The sequence below is a fragment of the Ostrinia nubilalis genome, chromosome 12 (assembly GCF_963855985.1).
Source record: "Ostrinia nubilalis chromosome 12, ilOstNubi1.1, whole genome shotgun sequence".
Taxonomy (NCBI): domain Eukaryota; kingdom Metazoa; phylum Arthropoda; class Insecta; order Lepidoptera; family Crambidae; genus Ostrinia; species Ostrinia nubilalis.
The window spans coordinates 5,327,528-5,353,920 of NC_087099.1; the positions used below are offsets into that span (position 1 = coordinate 5,327,528).

General features: G+C 36.2%; 1 protein-coding gene across 1 annotated transcript; it reads left to right on the forward strand.

Moving 5' to 3' along the window:
* Positions 1-4,360: 4,360 nt before the first annotated feature.
* Positions 4,361-25,209, forward strand: LOC135076664 (zonadhesin-like). The gene is made up of 16 exons (XM_063971084.1): positions 4,361-4,446; positions 4,635-4,787; positions 5,059-5,250; positions 5,605-5,805; positions 6,142-6,330; positions 11,933-11,958; positions 12,758-12,878; positions 13,295-13,438; positions 13,787-13,975; positions 14,469-14,666; positions 15,025-15,222; positions 16,171-16,317; positions 16,749-16,937; positions 17,280-17,477; positions 24,137-24,334; positions 24,994-25,209. The coding sequence occupies exons 1-16, from the start codon at positions 4,404-4,406 to the stop codon at positions 25,023-25,025; spliced, it is 2,418 nt and encodes an 805-aa protein (XP_063827154.1). The 5' UTR covers positions 4,361-4,403; the 3' UTR covers positions 25,026-25,209.
* Positions 25,210-26,393: the final 1,184 nt, after the last annotated feature.

Below are 26,393 nucleotides of genomic sequence, written 5' to 3' on the forward strand. Positions count from 1 at the left end.
ATTTTCATAGATAAATAGCAATAACATAATATAAATAGGTACCTACTTAAATACAAGATAAAATTTTACCGATTAGGTCACCTACTAAGTTACAAGATTCTACGCAATTGGTTTTAAGGGTGAAACTGGTGGCATTCTGAAATGCTAAAGAAGCAAAAAACGGATTATCAGTACCTCAATAAAAAAGAACTAACTGATTATCAGTCCCTCAACAAAAATATATTTTTTATTTAGGCCAGAGGCCCTCGTATTTTTGTTGTACATCTTTTAACTCAAACTTCAGATTAAATTTATCTTACAAACAGATACACAGTCACATATACAGACATACATACAGTCATACAGACAGACAACAAAAATACGAGGCCCTTATTTATTTATTGATGTACTGATCTCTACTTTACCACGTATAATTTATTAGTTATTAAAATATTGTAAAAACATAAACACCAGTCACTATATTTTAAAATAAACCAAAGCAAGAAATCACTTTCGTGGCCTAAAATCACCTTCGTGTATAAAACACCACGAAGGTGATGCCACGAAGGTGACGAAAATTTTAGTTTTTTATGAATTATCCTTAAATTTGAATTTAACGGTTCAAGTCGAATACTACACAAATAAGTCTAACATGGTAAGTTTTCAATGGCAAAGTTACAATTAAATTGTTTAAATTTTAGAGGTAGAAAATATTGTTCAAGCAAGCGACGGTATGTCTATGGACAATCACAAAAAGCTACGTATTTTTTTCGCGGAGCGACGATCGACCTATCTCACCTCCCCAATGGTCGAAGCGTGACTGACGTTAACCGAATAGAACACTGTGATTGGTTCCTGGTGTTCGGTTTAACGGCAATCTTGTATTATTACTCAAAATTTTAGGTACCTAAAATCGTGTGACCAACGTATTTCGCTTTCTCAATTCAAAATAATTATAAGAAGATATTTTTTTGACTATTGTGTGGAAAGTATATTTAATTACGATGATTTTAGTATATGCTACACACAAATTGAATGAAAATTGTGAATGCAGTAACTAAATGTTTCATTGCAACCGAAGGTGTGACACGATGAGAACGCGAAAAATGACCCCGTTTTTTTATCGTTTCATGTGATTTTTTCGTATTATTTTTGCTTCTATTACGATAAAATTTATTTTGTATGTAGCTAAATAGATATTTTATCATCTGATTTCAAAGGTATTGTTCTAACTTATACCGTTTATGAACTATTATTGTGTGACCATCAAATTTGAGTGTAAATGAGAAGTACCCTATTACCAAAATTGCAATATCTTACAGCTTACTAGTATTCCCCAAATTAGCTAATCCTGTATCTTGGGGACTGAAGTAGACCTCGTAACTTATTTATTTATTATTTTGCTACGCAAGTGGATACTAAGAAATTTTGGGGAATTCCCTTAACGTTAAACTTTGCAAGGAAACTTAAGACAGGAATTTAAAATGTCATTGGACCCAAAACAAATTAAACTGAAAAAATCAGGAGGTTTACAAAAGTAAGCATCGACTTCCCGATGACAAACAATACGTTTAGGTTAGTTAAATATAAGGAAAAGTTACTATTAAATTGCAAAATATAACTGATTGTAACTCTACTGATTATTACATAGATAAATTAGTTATTAGTAATATGTACAATATTGTACAGTCGCGGAATGAAAAGGTTCGTCACCTTAGTGTCGGTTTTCGCTTGCACTAGGTACTGTAAGAGTCAAACCTGCCAACATAACGGTGCAAGAAACAGTGCTGCTAACATTTAAATAAATATGACGTTTGCTAACGAATAAGGTTTTGCTTGTTTATTTTTCTATCCCATCAGTGCAATGTTACAAAATGTAGTTTTTTATTTATTTAATAGATAATGGCAGGTTGAACCAACAAGAAGGTTTTAGTTTTTCAATCATAATCTTCTTGACAATTTAAATCGTCAAACAACTTTGATCTGAATAATTTTGAACTTTACCGACGAACAGTTAAAGATTATTTTCTCTAACTCGAGATTATTCTGTAACATAGTTTCAAAAGGTAATATGTGCTCGCGATTCGTTGAGGGAATCAATTTGAAAACTGACGAACCTTTTCATTCCGCGACTGTACAATGTACATAGTAACTTACAAACTAAACTATATACAAAAAAAAATACAATATTTACAAAAAAGGAAAATAAAAGTTAGGAAAAGTTGTAAATAAAACAAAACAGTGAATACAGCACCATCTATAACATTCAATTACCTACTCAATTAATTAGGAGCTGATTTGGATGCTATAGTTCTAGCTTAAAAAAAACGTCAGCGAGACCTCAGATTCTCTTCTTCTTCTTTTGTTATGGCAACGGCTTGGTTTTGAGAACCATGATTTCGCCAATGTCACGTAAACAGTTTTGACAAAGTAACAGGGTTTACAAAAAACAAAAATATTTAACGTTTCTAATAATAAGCAAAATTATTTGTGTACCTACCTAAAACAAAGACGTAGCGTGGGCAGGCCTCCCACTAGGTGGACCGACGATCTGGTGAAGGTCGCGGGAGGTACCTGGATGCAAGCGGCGCAGGACCGGTCTTTGTGGAAATCCTTGGGGGAGGCCTTTGTCCAGCAGTGGACGTCTTTCGGCTGAAACGAACGAACGAACGAACGAACCTAAAGCAAAAAAGACACCTCAGATTCTCATAAGATTTATATGATCTGTCATGTCATTGTCATAATATGTCAAAATCACCCCGCTCCCATACCTCGGACACTGAATGAGTTAAGCGTTAGCAAAAGAAATTTTCCAAAGGTAAATAAATGTTTACGTTAATGATTACTCACCATCGTAGCAATAAGTAAACAAGTCATGATCATCGTGAATTGAGGGTAATCAGAGTTTACGACTATTTTACTGCTCTTCCTTCCGATCCAAATGCAGGAGCAGGCCATGAATCCTCTATAGGTATTCATGTTTATTTCAACACATTAAATTTGTTTTTATTGCTTAACTATCAACCGTGTATAAAACTACATAACAATAAAAATCCACATAATGATAAATCAAAATATTTAATTCACACATAAAAAACAAGGTTGATTTGTCAACGAAAAGATAATATCGATGTGTAAAAAAATAACTGATTTGCATCGCTAAGACATTTACGCCGGTTTTTGCATACAAATGGGATTTTACGTAGTACGTTGCATGGTGTTCTTTAATCAATCTTTGTGTGATTCGCTTTGTACAGTTCTGTTTTAACTGTAGTTCTATTAATTGGTTTAATTTGAATATTTTGACGACTCTACAAATGACATTGGGAACTTTTTGCCCCACTTTTCGAAAAGTAGCGGACACAAACGAAACCTATCACAGATGATACATACTAATATCCAATGAATTTCCGTGCATTTTTTTTTCTCTCTTATATGGGAATATTGAGAAAATGAAGTTTTAATATTTTATTTTATTTTACATTTAGGTAACATTTTTGACGACCTCCGTGGCGGAGAGGCGCACACACCGGTTTTCAAGGTGTGCCGGGCCAATCCTGAGGTCCCGGGTTCGATTCCCGGCCGGGACAATATAGAAAACGATCTTTTCACATTGTCTCTGGTTTGGGTGTGTTGTGGTTCGTCGTTCCCGATTTCCATAACACAAATGCCTTAGCTACTTATTTTAGGTTGGAGTAATATATGAGATGTTGTCTAATATTAATTTAAGTATTTATAATATTTTATTTATTTATATTATTTTATTTATATTTTTTATTTATTTATATTATTTTATTTACTTTTATTGGTTACTCTGCAATGCCAAACAACATAACATGTAAAAATATTCATATAAAAATAATCATTTTAGACAAATATATTTTCAACTTAGACTCGTCATATCTCAGAATTCCCTTATCTCACAACATAGCGCTTTAAGTGAATATACCTACAAGTATAAAGCTTTGAAATAAAATACGTTTCATCTTTGTCCGCCGTGGGGCATTTTCTCATATTAAAGTTCCCAATGTCCTTTGCAAATATGAATAAGCCCAAGTGGTTGGTCTAACTAAATAATATAATTTAACCAAATAATGGATAACTAATGAAAAGGACATGCACAATGCAGATATTTGCAAACAAAAAACAAATGACAAAGAATATTTATTTACTTGCACCTATGTCCTTATCAACATTTTGAAACACGTTTACAATAAAAACAATAATAAAACTAAAAAATATAATAAAATTAAAAAATATATCACGTTCATTTCTTAGTCAAAGACATACATTTGAACACCTGGCCGTTTGTCAAAGGCAGAGTAAATAATTATAGCGATATTGTTTTGAAAAACAAACTGTGTTGTCTCGTCCTTATAAAATAGGTTTTTGTATGCACAGTGGTTATTCTGCAAGTTGTTATCATGTTCTTTGCTACTTTCTTTGTATTATTTGCCCTGGCTTACGGTAACTTATCATTATTTTGTATTATTTTTTTTGCGAATTTTTAGAACTGTTTTGAAAATATAAATAATTTATTGGAAGGGGGTTTCCTTGGAATTAAACATCATTACTTTCTACAAACTAAATTACTTTCTCATCGAAAAAAGGAACTCAATATATTAAATAGAAAATAATCAGTAAATCTTTTCCAGGTGAAAAATGTGTCCCCATCTGTAGGCCTACTTGTGCCGTCCCCAACCCTCAAGGCTGCCGACCTCCAAGTCCAAAGGACCCAAATGCATGTCCAGACGGGTTTGTTTTAACCGAAAAAGGAGGAAATTGCACATATATTGAGTCATGTCCAGGTAAATATTTATACAGTTCAAAGAACATCCAAGAAAAATGTTTCATCATCAGATCATAGTTCCCACTCTGGAGCAAAACCCTCTACTTCTCCAGAAACAAATGGTACCTAGAATACACTTCTTACGCTACCCAAACGAGTTAGGGAGGCCTGATGTTCGCATATTTATTTTGTCCCATAGCCGCCTTGTACGAGTACGACACCCACGAAAAATTTGGAGCGGTAAGTAATGAAATATTTTGATTGACATAGGTACTAAACTCCTTTTCCAGAAAACCAAGGTTGCAATGGCGACCCCAATGCGATCATAAGACGGTGTCCATCGCCCTGCCCATCCACTTGTGATGCGCCTAATTCAAAGCTGGCGAATTGTAAGAAAGAATGCCAATTGGGTTGTGAATGCAAGGATGGATACATTCGGAAAGAAGAGAACGGACCGTGCATCTTACCCGATGACTGTCCATGTAAGTAACTTCTTGACCAAAGAAAAGTTTTACAATAACTTTGAGCAGTATTCAAAGTACTTAAATTAACGACGCATGTAAATCTAGTAAGCCTTGTTCATCCATATTATATCCTAAATACGTATACATCTGCAATACGGTAACTATGAAACTTAACGTAACATTTTCGACCTATGAATATTTTTTAGATATTTTCCTGGCAGGCAAGTTCTCGGAAGTCCTTGTACCATGTCTCTATTATGAATTGAACTTTGATAACTTCTTCACCTTTTTTCAAAAAAGTCGAATTAAATTGAAGTTGAAACGAAACAGGCAGACAAACATAGATTCTTTAACATTAATCTTTGTTCCAAGGTGGCAACCCTTGTAACCGGCCCAATGAGGAATACTCATCGTGTACAGTATCGTGCACGCCTACATTCTGCCCAACGGATGACGTACAAAGAATCACCATTTGCGACTTCCCATCGCCATGCGACTCTGGCTGCGTCTGCAAACTCAACTATAGAAGGTTAAGCACCTGTAATGACACTTGCATCCTAGCAGAGGATTGTCGTAAGTATCTTCAATAAAAATATCAAGAACTCCAGTAATGCTACTTGATAGACTAATTTTGAATAAACTATGAGATCAAGTCCCATGAGATTTGATGACAATTACAAGTCAATATATCAAGTTACATGTTAAATAAGATAGATTTTAGATTATACAAGTAGTCCAACAGTAATAATATCAAACATTTTGCAGGTAGATATTGAAATTTTCAGGTAACTACTACTTTTAGAAACTACCCATTAGTATGCCCTAATGAAATTAATGATACTAAAAATTATACCCTCCTTTATTTGAAGTCATTCGGGTCTTAAACTAACGTCCATATTATTATTTCAGCTCCAGTTGAGTGCACCAGGCCGAATGAGGTGTTCTTCGGGTGCCGTCCATTTTGTCCAAGAGAACATTGCTCTTTCGTCGGCCAATATTGCTCACCGCCTTTCGTAAGGACTTGCGATCCTCGGTGCACTTGCAAAGATGGCTACTACAAAAACGATAAGGATGTGTGCGTGCCGGAGTGCGAATGTTGTAAGTGAAGAATTAAATTCTTTTTCTTCTTTTGTTTAATGGCAATCAAAACAAAAAGGTTTATTTTGTGCCAGTGTCAAGTGGAAGAATATTGAAATTCTTTTAGGCTGAGTTGCACCACCTTATTTTTAACGTAACAATAACAATAACCGGTACTTTTTGTATAGAGTTTGACAGAGTTTTGACGTTTGTCAATGTTAATGTAAGATGGTGCAACTCAGCCTTAGTCTGTAAATGTCGGGGTCAATTTAAATTTTAATCTTTTACTTTTAATTAAAAAAACAAACAAACGATTTTGTTAAATATTTATTACGAGTAATTATTGTTCACATTCTTTTGCAGAAACCTTCCTGAAAGGCGTTGGTGAAATTTTGTAACATTTGATAAGAAATCATTCAATAAAGACTACCTATTTGGAATAATACGTACTAATTTATTTATTGAACGTACCACAACCTTATTCACACACACGTGATCAGACTGAAATAAAATAAATAAAAACCTTTTATTTCCACAAAAACAGTTTGGTTAAAGCCTAGTCCGTGAGCACGTAGAAAGAATATTTTCAAATGACCCCAAGCTACCCGTCCTTATCGCTCGCGCGTAATTATATTGCTGTCGCGACTGTGCGACGGTCGTCTGCAGTGAGTGTGCGAGCGCGACAGCAACATAATTACGCGCGAGCGATAAGGATGGGTAGCTTGGGGTCATTGGACAAAATTCTACGTGCTCACGGACCAGGCTTTACAATAAAATGAATTAATTAAAAATATATTTTTAAAATTTCTTGTGGCACCCTATGTGGGCAAAAGCCTCCTCCATTTTGCTCCACTTTTGCCTGTGCTGGGCTAGATTCAAACCAATGAGGGTTTTCGCGATTAAAAAATCCGCCAGATGGCATTACGTAGACACGAGGTCCAAATGCTGCAGGATTGGTTATTTTCGACATGACATTGACAGATATATCAAAATCCACCAATCACGCAGCATTTGGACCTCGCGTCTTCGTATTGCCATCTGGCGGATTTTTCAATCGCGAAAACCCTCATTGTTGCCTGCTGTTCTCATTATGTCATCAGCCCACCTTTCCTTGGGCATCTTGGGCATTCTTGGGCATCAACATTTCTCTTCCCCTTTGGTCCTTTCCACTCTGTTGATGCTAGAGTCCATCTTAAAATAAAATATTAACTACTAGCTTTCCGTCCGCGGCTTCGCCCGCGTGGAATTTTGTCTATCACAGAAAAACTTTCAAAAACCGGGATATAAATTATCCTGTGTCCTTTCCCGAGACTCAAACTATCTCTATGCCAAAATTCATCAAAATCGGTTCAGTGGTTTAGGCGTGAAAGCAAGACAGACACAGACAGACAGAGTTACTTTCGCATTTATAATATTAGTATAGATGATCCTTTGAGTAAAGATTAAGTGGTAAAATTAATATTTATTTGAAAATAAAATCATTAAAATTATTCATTTGGGTGCATGAATTAGGTAAAATAAAAACATATTAAACACAGAGTCATTTGAAGTTTATTAAAATAAAATATGATAGGTATCTACTATTAAGGTATTACCTTGCCTAACTGTTATCGAGATAAATGTGAACCACCTTCGTTAACATCATAGTGATTAATATATTTTCTCAGTAAAATATCATATTAAGACAATAAATATTTTTTCTTTTATTCTTAAAAAGACGATGTATAATTCTGTACCCCCAGTGAAAAGGGATCTAACTCGACTTAGATCAAAATTGACTTTATAACATAATGTGAATCTCTGAAAAATTAGCTATTTTTGTATCTAATCGGTATGTTTCTACGACGTATAGAAAAGAAAATAATTTTGTGCCAAATGATACAAGTAAGGCTTTGTGAACCAATTTTGAGTTTTCTTTCGTGTATATTGATACATGTCTACTTTTAACAAAGTGTACCGGAGGCTTCTTTCAATTTTTTATTGTGTCAAGAGGTACGACTCGTGTTACTACTTTTTACACGATTGAAGTTGTTCAGATTGAATTTGTGATTAACAATATAAGATGACTCATATTAATATACACAAAAAAACTATGTATTGTTGGTTGGTGAAAAAGAATGTAACTTAATTTATATCACAAAAAGTAAAAGACAAATGATTATTTATTTTGTGTATAATGATTCAATTAGACTAATACCATTAACCACAAAAGTTTCGTACATGTGTAAAATGTTATCAGTTACTTAGATCAAAAACATTTGAAAATCGCAACTAATGATTTGGTTAATTATTTGGTGTAAAATGATATAACTTAGCCCAATTGTCAGATTAAAGGAAAACATAATGCGTAGTTTATAAATCAAAGAACTTTAGTTAATAGTTTTAATAAATAATGGTTAACATCTACTAGTAAAACATATAATTGAATTCATAGTGCCTAACGTTGTCAATAAAAGTACTTAATAAGTGCATTATAGAATTTACAAGAGCTCCAACTACCAGAACTCTTTATAAACAAAACTCATCACCTTAGACAATAAATTGAACTGGGCGAGTCATGTCGAGAACAAAATAAAAATGGCCTGTATAGCATTCCATCAGTGCAAGAGACTCATTGGTAGTAGATGAGGTCTCAACCCAAAGATAACACTGGCTCTACACGTCGGTTATATGGCCCTCTTACACAAAATATTATAGATCACTTGTGTGGTGGCACAGAACACAACTATCAACAGCAAGATCAAAACTCCAAAGCCTGCAACGCCTAGTAAGCATAGCGGCCACTAGTTGTATGAGAACCACTCCATCGACATCACTTGAGTACCTTCTGAATCGCAGATCTTTAGACCTCATCATTCAGGAGGAAGCGCAAGCAGCCGCTCTAAGACTTAAAGGTAAGAACGGCATATAGAAGCAAAACAAGGAGACAGGACATTCCACGATCCTGCACAAAACCCTAATAAAAGAAATACCTCTCACCGAGGCACCTATCGGCAGAATTCCCTGTGTTCACTCTTCGACTGAAGATATAATATCCAGCTTACAGCGGAAACGCAAGATTGCTCTGGAATCAATGAAGTTAGGATATTACACTGACGGCTCCAAAACCCAAAAAGGTACGGGAGCTGGTGTCTTCTTGAATTACCTAAATATACGAGTACTAAGAATATCAACAACACTTGATAAACACAATACAATTTTCCAAGCAGATTGCAATCAGAGCAGCACAGGCGGTTGCAACCATAGACATCCGAGGTCTGAATATAAAAATAATCTCAGATAGTGCAAGCAATACAAAGCAACTTAATATACTACATTATAATACTTATATTGGAATGCCATGACGCGCTCCTAAGTCATTGCAGATGCAAATGGCGTTACCCTGCACTCCTGAAGTGGATCAAAGGACACAGTAACTCCTTGGGCAACGACGCAGCAGATGAACTGGCCAGAAGGGGATCGTACACGACGGTATTTGGTCCGGAACAATTATAATGCCGATACCATAAGCACAGATCAAGACCTGGCTGCGCTCCAAAATAGAAAAATAACACCACACAGAATGGAAAGATTGTGAAAGATGTAGGCAAACAAAAGATGCAGTTGTGGATATTATATCGAAAAAGTTAAAGACTCATAAGACTTAACAGGGACAACATCCGCAAGGTCCTAAGTTTAATAACAGGTATGTTAAACAAACACCTACACAGTATAGCTGTACAGACAGCCTGATGTGCAGAAGATGCATGGAGGCAGAAGAAAAACCACAGCACGTGCACAAAGAGTGCAGAAGCGTAGCAGATCAACAGGCTCAAATTCTCCAATCACCAGGGTCGCTGCAGAAGGCCTGTAGAGACCTAGATAGGCTGCTGCTACCTGGGGGGATCTGGAGCGGTTGGAATAGGAAGATCAAATAGCGCACAATGGTCTAATCAAAAGGTTAAGTGCAATATTCGATTGCCCTGCAAAACTAACTACGTAAGTCCTTATGAATGGATACTATGTATAAAGTAAATAATTATGTAAATGGCATGTGTTGCTGGACTTTATCTGCTTAGCTCGCAAGTATAACATGTCTTGTTAATCATGTCTCTATTGATCTAAGAAGATTCCCGTCTTAGGCAGTTCGATTTTTTCAAGTTATTTATGATTTAAGAAGAGGCTGACAAGGGTGGCTAAATATCTTGCGCTGCTTCTTCTCAGCACTGACCTATTTATGTCCCAAAATAAAAGTAGGGTTCAAGTGATACTAGGACGTGTTAAAGGGCTTTTTAAAAGCCTCTTTGTTGAAAACAAATGCATTTTATGACTTTACTTTTATATTATCCTTCTGTAGCCAAAAAGCAATCAATATAGCTTGACATCATCATCTCTGGTCCAGAGTTTGATTCCCAATAAGGTAATTGTAGAAAACAAACTTTTCTCTGTCTCCTGTCTAATTAGTTGATGTGAAACCATTGTTGTTTCTGGTCTTTATTACCCAATTGCTTCAACTAATACTTACTTTAAAATAGGAGATAATGTATGTGATTTAGGCCGATATCATTCATGGTATATGGTGTAATAATTAATAAAATAGTAGTTTCAGATCAGAATAAACATTTAAGGAGTAAATAATTAGAATCCACTCTAAAATTCTAGCCTTATTCCTTTACAATCGCCACTTATATCACTTTACACATAATTATTAGGATACTTAGATCGCTATTATGTTAGTTAGATCAGTTTACACATTTTTTTTCTCATCACAAAATTGGTGTATATTGATATAAGTAGAAATTTTTGGACGATTTACCCTAAATAACCTGAAATAATGATTCCTCATAGTGTAATTACTAATGTTTGTTTTACAACTTTTTCTAAAATTAAAGAAACAAAAAAATATCAACAGAAATGGCGTAAAATGTATCACTTTACACTTGTTAGCGGGTGGTCAATTCAGTGTGGTGTAAAATGATTTATGTCCCATTACATCACTTTACACGAATGTAAAGTTGCCGTGCATGGCGATATAACTAGGTTTTTATTTAATTACGAAAAAACTACATGCTATATTTCCCAAACTGGCACACTGCCTAATTATATCTAACATTACCTTTCACCTAAAAAATATTTCACCAAGTTATCTCTAATAGCGACGAAGCAGGATTTTTTTTAACTTCAAATGCGATTTCCCAAAAATCACCATTTTCGACTTAACTCCGTTTTCACTGGGGGTACAGAATTTTGCCTGCGGCTTCACCCGCGTGAAATTAAGTTTGTCACAGATCGCTATAAATTATAGTCTTTAAGTTATTTTGGGTTATAAACAATAATACTGTAAAGTTTCATAAAAATCCGTTCAGTAGTTTTTGCGTGAAAGAGTAACAAACATCCAGACATCCAAACTTTCGCATTTATAAAATTAGTAGGATTAATTGCTAAGCGTGGGACGTCCACCCACAAGGTGGACCGACGACATCATAAAGGTAGCAGGAAGGCGCTGGACGCAGGCCGCTACCGACCGGGCAGCATGGAAAGCATTGAGGGGGGCCTATGTTCAGCAGTGGACGTCCTATGGCTGAGATGATGATGATGAATTGCTAAACAAATTAATGTGAACAATAAAAACTCTTCATGACAGTTAACGCCAGCAGACATGCGCAAGTCGTATGTTTGCATGGAAAAAAATGCCCTTATCTAATGCCAAATCGTACCTACCTACTTACATTAAATCAAAAAGGTAAAAATAAAAATATAACACAATAGTAGGTGGTACTTACTACCTTCTGAATTTCTACAGAGAAATCAAATGAACAACATTTGCATCAAGATCCTCTGTTAGATTGAATCGTTCATGAGTCAGCATAGTAACCAAATGAGTGACGCACTACTACTTATTTTTCATTTACATTTCAAAAGGCAATGAAAGGACACTATAAATTTATTGCTAAACAAACGTGAACAATAAAAGCTCTTCGTGTCAGTTAACAACAGTAAGGCTAACAATTCACGGCGCGATTTACACCCGCGCCCGCGGCGGTTGAGGGCCCGCAGCTTCTGTAGAATGCAGATAAAAAAAAATTCAAAACTCACGCGGCGGTATGCGCCCGCAGCGTGCGCGGTTGTATGCGGGTCCCGCTGCACCGGCGCGGGCCGCGGTAACCGCAGCCTCGGCGGTTTTCGCCCGCGCGCTCTGCGATCGATCGGCGGGCGACCATTTTGTACCAGTGACTGTGATTTTTTCCCGCACCCGCGGTGGCTGTGGCACGAGTGAAAATCGCGCCGTGAGTTCTTAGCCTAACCGCGCAAATAACCGCTCCCGTGAGTTTTGAAATAAAACCGCAATTCCACAACCGCCGCGAGTGCGGGTAAAAAACGCGCCGTGAGTTCTTAGCCTCAGCCTTACAGTTGTTTGCAAAGCTGTTTTTCAACTTTAAATTGTTTTGAAAAAATATTGGTTCAACAGATAACTATTTATCGACAGCCAAGACGGAGGTGTGAAATAGGTTTCAAAAGTTTTGGCACCATGTTATTATTAATATTTTCTCTGTTAATAGCAGGCACGATAGCCGATTCACCGAAAGCAGGTATTTTTAATCATGTTTTTTTTTTCATTCTATTATATTCTTCTCTTTTAATTGATTTTTCCACGATTTTCATTTGACTCTCGTGGACTTTTGTGGACTGGAAAAATACTTTTTGATCTTTTTTAATTAGCAAAGAACGAGTATTTAACCCAAAAAAGATTCTTAAAATATCCATTTTGATAAAAAAGTTAATAACATTTTTGTGTTCAATTGTATTTTCAAAACCGTCTTTATTGAATATGATTTTATATTGTCATTTAAGGTTCAATTTCCCCAACTGCCTGGGTAATTACGCTCCAACTGGCGAATTTTGTTCTTTGTTTTTGAGACGTCATCGCGTTCAGTGCCTATTTTTCTCATAGTAACTTACTTGTTTCAACTAACAACAGTTCATATGATAATTTATCTGTTTACAGCATCATGTCCCCTGAAATGCAAATCAACCTGCCTAAATCCAAATCCCAAGAGCTGCAGCCGCTCCTACCCTAACTGCAACTGTAAAAGAGGAACGATCTGGTCATCGGATGGGAGCAAGTGCATTCCTATAAGCGAATGTCCATGTAAGTAACTTACTTTGCACACACACACTACGACGATGATGGGATCGCAAAAAACTTGCCAAAGATTTTGCATTGTTTATAGAATAAAAATCCTAGACTTTTTTAATTCACCTGAGGGAATTAATAAATCTATCATTTTATACATTTCTGTTTATAAGCCACTCATTTGATTCAAGTTAATGATGACCTTGTTACTCGTAAAAACTTTACTAAAATGCCTACTTCTAGCCTTTATCATTGCTCTTTATTTAGACTCTTAAAAAAAGATTCATCTTTTATCGTTATCATCCATCGAACGTCTGAGGCTTTACAACCATTGAAAAAAAACTTACTATAATACACCCTCAGATGGCCCCAGCTGCAATGGTGATCGCAACGCCCACGTTATGGAAAAACCGCCGGCTTGCCCATCGACATGTGACATCCCAAATGGTGCGCCTCTTTGTAAGAAATTGGGATTGGCTGTCGGCTGTGTCTGCAACAACGGATACATCTTGAATAGTAAAGGAAACTGCATCAACCCCGACAAGTGCCCATGTAATGATCTTTCAATATTTCAGTAGACCTGAATTTTCTATCTGCTTTTTAGAATTATAAGCCAAATCTTCTTTTTGGTTTCTGATGAAATAGGTAGAGTTTTCTTCCTACTGCGGGGACTAAGTAATCTGATGATGATAAAATTGGAGACGGTCGTCCTTCTGCAGTGGATACTAAATGACCTGATGATAATAATATGATGATGATACCAACAAGGTAACAAACAAATGTTCCACAAAATTCAATTTAATGCTATTCAACTGGCCTGTCTATCGTAGACGTACGCTCGTTACCCATATTCAATCTTTGTCAAATTTGAATCTGTTTTCGATCAAATACCCAAATTTTTGACACTTAACTAGTTTTAGTCTTTTATCAATATGTAAAAACATCGAAAACCGTAGATATTTTATAACATATTGAAATTAATTGACAGTTAATGGACGGATTTGAATCAGGATTGAATATAAAAAAAGTATTACTCACGTTCTAGGTGGTAATCCATGCGGTGTCAACGGGACGTTTGTGTCATGCAATGCCAACTGCCCTAACGATTTTTGCCCCGTGAATGACAGTCGGGGCGTCATTGCTTGCGATCCTCCTTATCCTTGCCCTTCTGGATGCGCCTGCAAACACAATTATCAGTATAGGAGCGAAAAGGATCGAACGTGCATTCTGGGACAGGAATGTCGTAAGTACATTATTGTTTCTGCAACGAAACAACAAAGATTTAGTGTAATGACATGACACTTAATTTTGCTACTGGAATTTAGCAAAATTCTTCGCCTACACTCTTCAAAATTATCAATTTCCTACTATTATTTTCCTCCTTTTTTTGCATAACAAAGCAGGTATTTGACTTTTTGTACTCGTTGATGGTTCCAAAAAGTAACTATTACTTACTTTGTTTATTATTACTATCTTTCACTCGTAGCGTGTCTAATTAAGCAAATGTTACTGCACTAGCAATCACCAAACATGTATTATAACTTGTACAGTAGGACATACTCTAATGAATCCAACTAAATTATTTTTTATTTCAACCCCAGCTCCATTAAACTGCACCAGACCCAACGAGGAGTGGAATATCTGCCCTTCACTTTGTTTCGACGAAAGCTGCAGCGCCTTCAACAGTCCACCTCCCGTTTGCGACACATTCCCTCTTCCAGAGTGCTTTCCAAAATGCACCTGCAAGCCTGGCTTTGCCAGGGATGAAAACGACGTTTGCATTCCTGGGGAAGAATGTCGTAAGTATGAATTAGGTAGAATAAAAATAAAAGAGAAAGTAATTTAGCCTAACTGATAACTTTTTATCAAACCAAAATAACCCATATACGGGTAAACTATCATGGTTAACAAATCATCTAGTGATTCATACCATTCTCTCAGTAAAATATCGTACAACAATATTTTTCTTTTGCATTTAAAAAGGCAATGAAAGAACAACAAAATTAAATGTGAACAATAAAATCTCTTCATGACAGTTAACAACAGATAACAGACTTGCAACGTAATACGTTTGCGAAGCTGTTTTTCGACTTTATAATCTTTTGAAAAAACAGTGGCTCACCAGACTAGTATTTGTCGGCAGCCAAGACGGAGGTGTGAAACAGGTTTCAAAAGTTTTGGCACCATGATGTTATTAGTCTTTTCTCTATTAATAGCAGGCACGATAGCCGATTCGCCGAAAGCAGGTTTTTTTTTTTCATATTATAATCTCCTCTTGAAATTGATTTTTCCATGATCTGACTCTCGTGGACTTTTGGTGGACTCGTGGACGAGATTCTTGGAGATTTGTGGAATAAAGTACTCTATTCAATACCGTCTATCTATGTATATATTATTAACTAAATATTCGTATAACTTTATACTATAACATAAGGTTCGAAGCCAACATACTGAGTAATTACGCTCTAACTGGCCAATTTTGTTCTTTGTTTTTGAGACGTCATCGCGTCAGTGCTTATTTACCTATTTTCCTCATAGTATCTTACGCCCGTATTCACAAACGATGCTTGCTTATTAGTAAAGTAGCAAATCGAACGTACAGCGTTGAATAGAGCTCTATGATTGGTTCATGTGTCACCCTGTGCGTCCACGCGCACTATGAGACCTCATAGTAATGTTTCTGAATACGGGCGTTACTTGTTTCAACAAAACAGTTCATAAATGATACCTACCATATCTGTTTACAGCAACCTGTCCTCTGGAATGCAAATCAACCTGCCTAAATCCTAACCCCAAGAGTTGCAGCAGCAGCTTCTACTCAGACTGCAACTGTAAAGAGGGGACAATCTGGTCATCAGATGGCAGCGAGTGCATTTCTATAAGCGAATGTCCATGTAAGTTTTCATGTTATTTACTTTGCACACATTTAACTATGAAGATAATGCAAAAAGTTCTTAGAATAAATATCCTAGCTAGACTAATCACTTAAGGGTATTAACCCATCTATTAATTTATAATATCACAATCTTTATTTTTCAGTTACCCATATACATAGTTATTGTTTCTCCGGCACTCATAAAAATGTACAAAATGCTCTACATTTCGATTCATAAAAGAAAATAGTCAAAACGGGACTATTCCCACCTTCCATTCCCACTACTAAAAGGTGAGAGAGAGGTGGGAATAGTCTCGCAGTACACAGGAGTATAGCCAGGACCTACAGCTTAACCGCCATTGTAAACCCAACCAAGGATCAAGTTGGGTCAAGTTGTCCCAAAAAGTTTGCAACCATTGGAAGTATAAACAAAGTTTTTACGACCTTCAGATGGCCCACCCTGCAATGGTGATCCCAACGCCTACGTTATGGAAAAACCACCGGCTTGCCCATCGACATGTGACAGCCCAAATGGTTCGCCTCATTGCAAGAGTTTAGGATTGGTTGTCGGTTGTGCCTGCAAGAATGGATACATCTTGAATAGTGAAGGAACCTGCATCGACCCATACAAGTGCCCAGGTAATGATCTATCAATATTTTAGTATAATATAGACCTGAATTTTCTGCCAGAACAAACAAGTTCCGAATTTATACAACAATTTGGGCTAGCGTAGTAAGTGTAAGACAAATAATATTCACTTTGTCTCTGGTGAATTATGGAGACCTCCTGCAATGAAGACTTAATGATTTGATGATGATGATGAAATCAGATAAGATGATGATACTAACGATGTAATTAAACAACAAATCAAAAGTTCAACTAAATACAATTTTATGCTATGCTTAAGGTTAATGTAAAATTCGAATAATACACACTTAACGTAAATGTAGTCATTAAAGAATTTATTACTCACATTCTAGGTGGCAATCCATGCGGTGTCAATGGGACATTTGTGTCATGCAGTATTAGTTGCCCTGACGAATTTTGTCCCGTGGACGATATTCGGGCTATGATTGCTTGTGATCCTCCCTACCCCTGCCCTTCTGGATGCGTCTGCAAATACAAGTATCAGTTTAGAAGCCAAGAGGATAGAACGTGCATTTTGGCACAGGAATGTCGTAAGTGCCTATAACTACTTACTTTTGTTTCATTCATTTAAATGTTTCTGTGATAAAAAATTGTTACTGGAATTTAGCATAATATAATTCCATGAATATTTGGCCTTGTATAATATTCAGGATGACAACATTAACGAAGAGTTTATATTTTTATAAGCTTTTCAGAAAATATTTAGCAAGTGCTCTTCAAGTAGGCATAAAACAATTTACTACTAGAATTTTCCTTCTTTGTGTATTCGTTGATGGTTACAAAAATTTACAAAGTCACTAATTAGGTACTTCAAATACCTTTTACTGTAAATGACTAATCATTTTTTATTGTGCAAATGTCTAATCTAACAATTACCAAAAATTTAACTTCTACGGTACCTACTCCATTTTACTCAACTAAAACCTCTTTAATCTCAACACCAGCTTCAGTGAAATGCACCAGACCCAACGAGGAGTGGAATAGCTGCCCTTCACCTTGTTTTGACGAAAGCTGCAGCGCCTTCAACAGTCCACCTCCTGTGTGCAACACCCTCGTAGAGCCAGAATGCTATCCGCAATGCACCTGCAAGCCTGGCTACGCCAGGGATGAAAACGACGTTTGCATTCCTGGAAAAAAATGTCGTAAGTAGCATAAGTCTAACATAAGTCCTTACATACGTCTTGTATTAGGTTCAGAAACAGAAAATAGATTATCTTTGGCGTATTCACGTAACAAAACTTTAACGACATACAAGCGATTTGTCACTTCGTATTCACGTGTTAGGCTGAGTTGCACCACCTTATTTTAACCGTAACATTAACAATAACCGGTGCTTTTTGTACAGAGATTTTTGACGTTTGTCAAAGTTAAAGTAAGGTGGTGCAACTCAGCCTTAGTCACCCGATTTTGTTTCGATTTCGTTCAAGTGATTAAACGTCAAATAACAAATCGCTGAGTTGCGATCCTATTGAGTAATAAGTTCTATCGAAACGACACGTGAATTTAAGACCGTTTTTCAATAGGACGACTTCTAAACGTCAACGACATTTTTACTGTTTCAAAATACGTGAATTAGGCCACATCGCAATGAAAACAAAAAATGTTTCTAGTGTTGATAGGTAATGTTTTTCAACGTCAAAATGATAAAAAATTCAACATTAAATTCTTCTAGAGCATTTTATGTTCATTTTTGCGATTTTAACCCGGTAGTAATTAGGAGTCATATTTTTTTTTTAAACTATCACTTTCATCACATTATAATTCCATTTTTGTTTCAGCTCAATACTGCGGATCGTCGTTACCCCAATGAAATTTAAAATTCCAATTAAAATTGTAAGCGTTTTTATTTAAATTATTTTTCCCAGTTGATTCATTGATTACTGTAATAAACCGTGGATGTTAATTATTCATTGATGAATCATTTTGTTAATGAATGGCTTGGAAACAAACTATTGCTTTATCATGGTGTCAATAAAACGATTAATCTAGATCTGTCTTTCCTTTTGTAATTAAATGTTTTGATCAAAATACACAAAAGTTATTCTCTTTAGTTGCCAGTGACCCAACATTGTGTAAAGACAGATATCGTATACCTACTCTTATTCTAATATTTATTGATATCAATAAAAATAAGATTTAGTCTTAAAAAGACAATGCCGGAAATTGGCGTCTTTTTTTTTCGCGCGGCCATCGACCAAACTTTGTTTTTTTATTACAAAATAGTGTAATAAACCAAACTTACTATGACATATATACCTCTAAACTCAGTCTGAACTGAGTTACGAGAATTAGAAGTTTGATGATTTTCATACTAGATTTGCTTTTTGCGCGCAGTTTTGTAAGAAATTGCAACAAAATAGTGAGATTGTATGTGTAAACAAACAATATCATCCATTAAAGGCTCCAGACATCAGTATGGAGCAGAATCAGCGCAATAAAAAAATAGCGCAATATTTTGTTGCAATTTCTTACAAAACTTGCGCACAAAAAGCAAATCTATATAGTATGAAAATAATCAAACTTCTAATGCTCGTAACTCAGTTCAGACTGAGTTTAGAGGTATACATGCCATAGTAAGTTTGGTTTATTACACTATTTTGTAATCAAAAAACAAAGTTTGGTCGATGGCCGCGCGAAAAAAAAAGACTCCACTTTCCATACAAAATCTGGCATTGCCATTTGTGTCTGTAAAACCTTCATAAAAATTACATTAATCTAACCAGTCCCTAGAGGTTTCCGAATTGGTTGTCACCTAAAATCTTTTACCATTTTCTTGGCTAACGTGCAAAATTCACAAAAGTCTAAGAAACAAATCTCTGGGACAGCTTGAAATATTGAAAGATAGAGTGGGTGTGAAAATGACAATGTTGCTATTCTGACCAAATTTTATTTTTGTTAACCTTATTTTAAGCATCTACTGCTTAAGTACGTTGTTTTAGAATTATATTGGTTTTTTCCTACAGTCAACACCAGATCAGACCATATTTTTTTGTTGAAAAGAAGCACCCTATTGCAACTACCTACATGAACACTTGGTGTTATCATGGTGCCAATCTAGCCAATGATTATCTTCTACAGATTAGTTCCAAATATAATTTGATCATGTATAAAATTTCCTTATAATTTAAAGAATATGTTGGTTTACGCCTACTTTAATCTACACACAAACGCCATCTAGCGCTTAAACTTACGCAGAGGGGAGAATGGGATAAGAGGCTTTCCGAGCGAAATTCGATGGAAGTCGAAAGAATACGGAGGCAGACGGGGAAAATTGGAGACGAAGCTGTAAGGGGCTTCCATATAAACGAAATATTTTTAACAACATTTTTTGCCAATAACTTTAAGAGGAGGAGGTACATCGCAGATTTAAAATTATTCATAAATCGGTCAATCATCTTTCCATTTCTAATACTAAAACAATAACTGTTCAGTTATTGTTCTTTGTAAGATCTTACATAGAGTGTTCGGTAAATAGTAGGTAAGCTAGTTGTACCTAAGACTCTGTATAATGCAAATAAGGGCAAAAGCAATGATTTAAACATTCTAACTCTGTCTACATCCTTGATGTAACTTAACAGCTCGATAGGTATTTTAATGTAGAAGTAGATAATTTAATTTAAAAGTGACAGTTTCTTCACTATTTGCAAGATTGTTGAATTATACTGGAATGCATCATTAGTAGTCATCATCAGTATTCTGTATTGCAAAGAGCGTGGGAATAGCAAATTCCTATTCTCTACATGGTGCACGCGAGACATTGCACCGAAAGCTTTTCAACGTCCAGTGGACGAGTATACTCGTATTTTGAGAGATTTTACTATTTTAAGCAATATCTAAGCTACGACAACAGTAAGGTGGAATGGTATTCTGTAAAAAAAGTTGCACAGAAATGTGTTTTAAAACTGCTCACGGGACTATTCCCACGGCTGCAACTCCTGTGTAGCCATGATCTACAGCTTGACCGCCAATAAAAATCCAACTAGTGAAGGTCAAGTTTGTCCCGGGGGAAATTTAAACTGTCATTGGACCCGCAGCGAAATTAATCAGAAGAATAGGAGGAATACGAAGTTAATTTAAGGTTCGACTTTCCTCCAGTGCAAAGCCGATGACAGGTGTAAGTAAAGCAATCGTAATCATTTGACAGTTCATAACGTATCTTTCACTCGTAGCATGTTTAAGCAAATGTTACTGCACTAGCAATCACCAAACATGTATTTTAACTTGTACAGTACCATACTCTAATGAATCCAACTAAATTCTCTTTTATCTCGACCCCCCAGCTCCTGTAAACTGCACCAGACCCAACGAGGAGTGGAATATCTGCCCTTCACTTTGTTTCGACGAAAGCTGCAGCGCCTTCAACAGTCCACCTCCCGTTTGCAACACCTTCCCTCTTCCAGAGTGCTTTCCAAAATGCACCTGCAAGCCTGGCTATGCCAGGGATGAAAACGACGTTTGCATTCCTGGGGAAGAATGTCGTAAGTATGAATTAGGTAGAATAAAAACAAAAGAGAAAGTAATTTAGCCTAACTGATAACTTTTCATCAAACCCAAATAACCCAAACGGGTAAACCATCATGGTTAACAAATCATCTAGTGATTCATACATTCTCTCAGTAAAATATCGTACAAAAATACTTTTCTTTTGCATTTAAAAAGGCAATGAAAGAACAACAAAATTAAATGTGAACAACAAAATCTCTTCATGACAGTTAACAACAGATAACAGACTTGCAACGTAATACATTTGCGAAGCTGTTTTTCGACTTTATATTCTTTTGAAAAAACAGTGGCTCACCAGACAAGTATTTGTCGGCAGCCAAGACGGAGGTGTGAAACAGGTTCCAAAAGTGTTGGCACCATGATATTACTAGTGTTTTCTCTATTAATAGCAGGCACGATAGCCGATTCACCGAAAGCAGGTATTTTTAATGTTTTTTTTTATTCTCTTGAAATTTATTTTTCCATGATCTTCTGATCTCGTGGACTTTTTTGGTAGATTTGTGGATAAGATTCTTGGATATTCGTGGAATACTCTTTTCAATACCATCTTTATTACTTATATTCGTATGATTTTATACCTACTATAAGGCTCGAAGCCAACATACTGAGTAATTATTACGCTCCAACTGGTCAATTTTGTTCTTTGTTTTTGAGACGTCAACGCGTCAGTGCTTATTTACCTACTTATTTTCCTCATAGTAACTTACGCCCATATTCACAAACGATGCTTGCTTAAGTAAAGTATCAAATCGAACGCACAGCGTTGAATAGAGCTCTGTGATTGGTTTATGTGTCACCCTATGCGTCCACGCGCACTATGAGACCTCATAGTAATATTTGTGAATACGGGCGTTACTTGTTTCAACAAAACAGTTCATAAATGATACCTACCATATCTGTTTACAGCAACCTGTCCTCTGGAATGCAAATCAACCTGCCTAAATCCTAACCCCAAGAGTTGCAGCAGCAGCTTCTACTCAGACTGCAACTGTAAAGAGGGGAAAATCTGGTCATCAGATGGCAGCGAGTGCATTTCTATAAACGAATGTCCATGTAAGTTTTTATGTTATTTACTTTGTAGGTACACATTTAACTATGAAAAAAATTAATAATAATCCTAGACTAATCACTTATGGGAATCAATCCATCTATTAATCTATAATATCACAATCTTTATTTTTAAGTTGCCCATAATATATACACACATAGTTATGGTTTCTTCGGCACTTCTATAAATGTACCTATAATGCTCTACATTTCGATTCATAAAAGAAAATAGTCAAAACGGGACTATTCCCACCTCCCGTTCCTACCACTGAGAGCTAAGAAAGAATTGAGAATAGTCCCGCAGTACACAGGAGTTATAGCCAGGACCTACAGCTTAACCGCCATTGTAAACCCAACCAAGGATCAAGTTGGGTCAAGTTGTCCCAAAAAGTTAGCAACCATTGGTAGCTTAAACAAAGTTTTTACGACCTTCAGTTGGCCCACCCTGCAATGGTGATCCCAACGCCTACGTAATAGAAAAACCACCTGCTTGCCCATCGACATGTGACAACTCAAATGGTTCGCCTCATTGCAAGAGATTAGGATTGGTTGTCGGTTGTGCCTGCAAGAATGGATACATCTTGAATAGTGAAGGAACCTGCATCGACCCAGACCAGTGCCCAGGTAATGATCTATCAATGTTTTAGTATAGTATAGACCTGATTTTCTGTCAGAACAAACAAGTTCCGAATTTATACAACAATTTGGGCTAGCGTAGTAAGTGTACTACAAATAATATTCACTTTGTCTTTGATAAATTATTTATATATTTATTTTATTTAATTACACACACAGGTTAACCTTATTACATAATTAATTATGTAGACCTCCTGCAGTGAAGACTTAATGATTTGATGATGATGATGAAATCAGATAAGGTTATCCTCCTGCAGTGGAGATGATGATGATGATGATGATGATACTAACCATGTAATTAAATAACAAATCAAAAGTTCAACTAAATACAATTTTAAGCTATGCTGGCTTAATATAGTTAATGTAAAATTCGAATAATACACACTTAAAGTAATTGTAGTCATTAAAGAATTTATTACTCACATTTTAGGTGGCAATCCATGCGGTGTCAATAGGACATTTGTGTCATGCAGTCTTAGTTGCCCTGACGATTTTTGCGCCGTGAACGATATTCGGGCTATGATTGCTTGTGATCCTCCTTACCCCTGCCCTTCCGGATGCGTCTGCAAATACAAGTATCAACTTAGAAGCCAAGAGGACAGAACGTGCATTTTGGCACAGGAATGTCGTAAGTTCATCTACTTACATTTGCTTCTGTGATAAAAAGATACTGGAATTTAGCATGAAGCTTTGTGTAATGTTCAGGATGACAACATCAAGGTAATGCCAATGCAGAAAAGTTTATATGTTTAAGCTTTTCAGAAAATATTTAGCAAGTGCTCCTCAAGTAGGCATAAAACAATTTCCTACTAGTATTTTCCTTCTTTGTGTATTCGTTGATGGTTACAAAAATTTACAAAGTTACTAATTACTTCAAATACCTTTTACTGTAAATGATTAATCATTTATTATGCAAATGTCTAATCTACCTATTACCAAACATTTAACTTCTACGGTACCGACTCCATTTACCCAACTAAAACCTATTTAATCTCAACACCAGCTCCAGTGAAATGCACCAGACCCAACGAGGAGTGGAATAGCTGCCCTTCACCTTGTTTCGACGAAAGCTGCAGCGCCTTCAACAGTCCACCTCCTGTGTGCAACACCCTCGTAGAGCCAGAGTGCTATCCGCAATGCACCTGCAAGCCTGGCTACGCCAGGGATGAAAACGACGTTTGCATTCCTGGGGAACAATGTCGTAAGTAGCATAAGTCTAACATAAGTCTTGTATTAGGTTCAGACACAAAAAATAGATATTATCTTTGATCACGTAACAAAACTTAAACGACATGCAAGCAATTTGTCACTTCGTATTCACGCGTTAGTCACCCGATTTTGTTTTGATTTCGTTTTTATCCATATTCAATTATTGTTGCCTCCGCGGTATTGACCTATTACCTATTTCGAGTTGCGATCCTATTGAGTAATCGTTCTATCGAAATGACACGTGAATATTGATTAAGGATGAGTTACACCACCTAATTTTGACCATAACTTTAACGATAACTGGTGTTTTGTATGGATTTTGACAGATTTTTGACGTTTGTCAAAGCTAAAGTAAGATGGTGCAACCCAGCCTAAGACCGTTTTTCAATAGGACGACTTCTAAACGTCAACAACATTTCGACTGTTTCAAAATACGTGAATTAGGCTACATCGCATTGAAAACAAATGTTTCTAGTGTTGATAGGTAATGTTTTTCAACGTCAAAATGATAAAAAATTCAACATTAAAGCATTTTATGTTCATTTTTGCGATTTTAAGTTTTAACCCGGTAGCAATTAGGAGTCATATAAAATTTTTAAACTAACACTTTCATCATCTTATAATCACATTATAATTCCATTTTTGTTTCAGCTCAAAACTGCGGCGGGTCGTTACCCCAATGAAATTTAAAATTCCAATTAAAACTATAAGCGTTTTTATTTAAATTATTTTTCCCAGTTGATTCATTGATTACTGTATTAAACCGTGGATGTTAATAAATTATTCATTGATGAATCATTTTGTTAATGAATTACTTGGAAACAAACTATTTGCTTTTATCATGATGTCAATAAAACGATTAATCTAGATCTGTCTTTCCTTTTGTCCTCTATTGTTTTGTACACTTTATCAAAATACAGTGTAAAGACAGCTTATCGTTTACTCTTATTTTAATATTTATTGATATCAATAAAAACAATATTTAGTCTTAAAAATTGTGTCTGTAAAACCTTCATAAAAACCAGTCCCTAGAGGGTTCCGAATTGGTTGTCACCTCTAAAATATTTTACCATTTTCTTGGCAAACGTGCAAAATTCACAAAAGTCTAAGAAACAAATCTTCGGGACAGCTTGAAATATTGAAAGAAAGAGTGGGTATGAAAATGACAACTTAGCTATTCTGGCTAAATATTGTTGTTTACCTTTAGGCATCTACTGCATTAAGTACGTTGTTTTAGAATTATATTGGTTTGTTCCTACAGTCAATACCAGGTCAGACCTTATTTTTTTGTTGAAAAGTAGCACCCTATTGCAACTACATGCATTTGGTGTTATCATGGTGCCAAACTAGCCAATGATTATCTTAGCAGATTAGTTACAAATCTCCTACGAGTATAATCATGTACAAAATCAACACTACGCGGGTCGGCATTGGCCACCTAGACATAACCATAACTCACGTGTCCAAGGTTTATTCAAAATCGATCGATAAGTACATACCTACCACGTTTTTTGTCTGAGTTTTGTTGAGGCTGAGTTGCACCTCCTAACTTTAACGGTAGCTATAACTATAACCGGTGCTTTTTGTATGGAGTTTGACAGGATTTTGACGATTGTCAAAGTTAAAGTAAGATGGTGCAACCCAGCCTAAGACTATGGTTCAAATACAGTGATGGACAAGGCATAAGTAGTGAGTGATAAGTCTATGTATCCAAATAACGTTCGTTCGTTCGTTCGTTTCAGCCAAATGACGTCCACTGCTGGACAAAGGCCTCCCCCTAGGTTTTCCACAATGAACGGTCCTGCGCTGCCCGCATCCAGGCTCTTCCCGCGACCTTTACCAGATCGTCGGTCCACCTAGTAGGAGGCCTGCCCACGCTACGTTTTCCAGCCCGTGGTCGCCACTCGAGAACTTTCCTGCCCCAACGGCCATCGTCTCTACGAGCTATGTGCCCCGCCCACTGCCACTTGATTTTAGCAATTCTGCGAGCTATGTCGGTTACTTTGGTTCTCCTACGGATCTCCTCATTTCTGATTCGATCACGCAGGGAA

What these genes read in the sequence shown, in the direction of transcription:
- LOC135076664 (XM_063971084.1), top strand. Translation starts at nt 4,404, where the DNA reads ATGTTCTTTGCTACTTTCTTTGTATTATTTGCCCTGGCTTACG. An exon ending in ATATATTGAGTCATGTCCAG is followed by an intron (nt 4,788 to 5,058) that starts GTAAATATTTAT and finishes CTCCTTTTCCAG; the next exon opens with AAAACCAAGGTTGCAATGGC. An exon ending in CGACCCATACAAGTGCCCAG is followed by an intron (nt 16,938 to 17,279) that starts GTAATGATCTAT and finishes CTCACATTCTAG; the next exon opens with GTGGCAATCCATGCGGTGTC.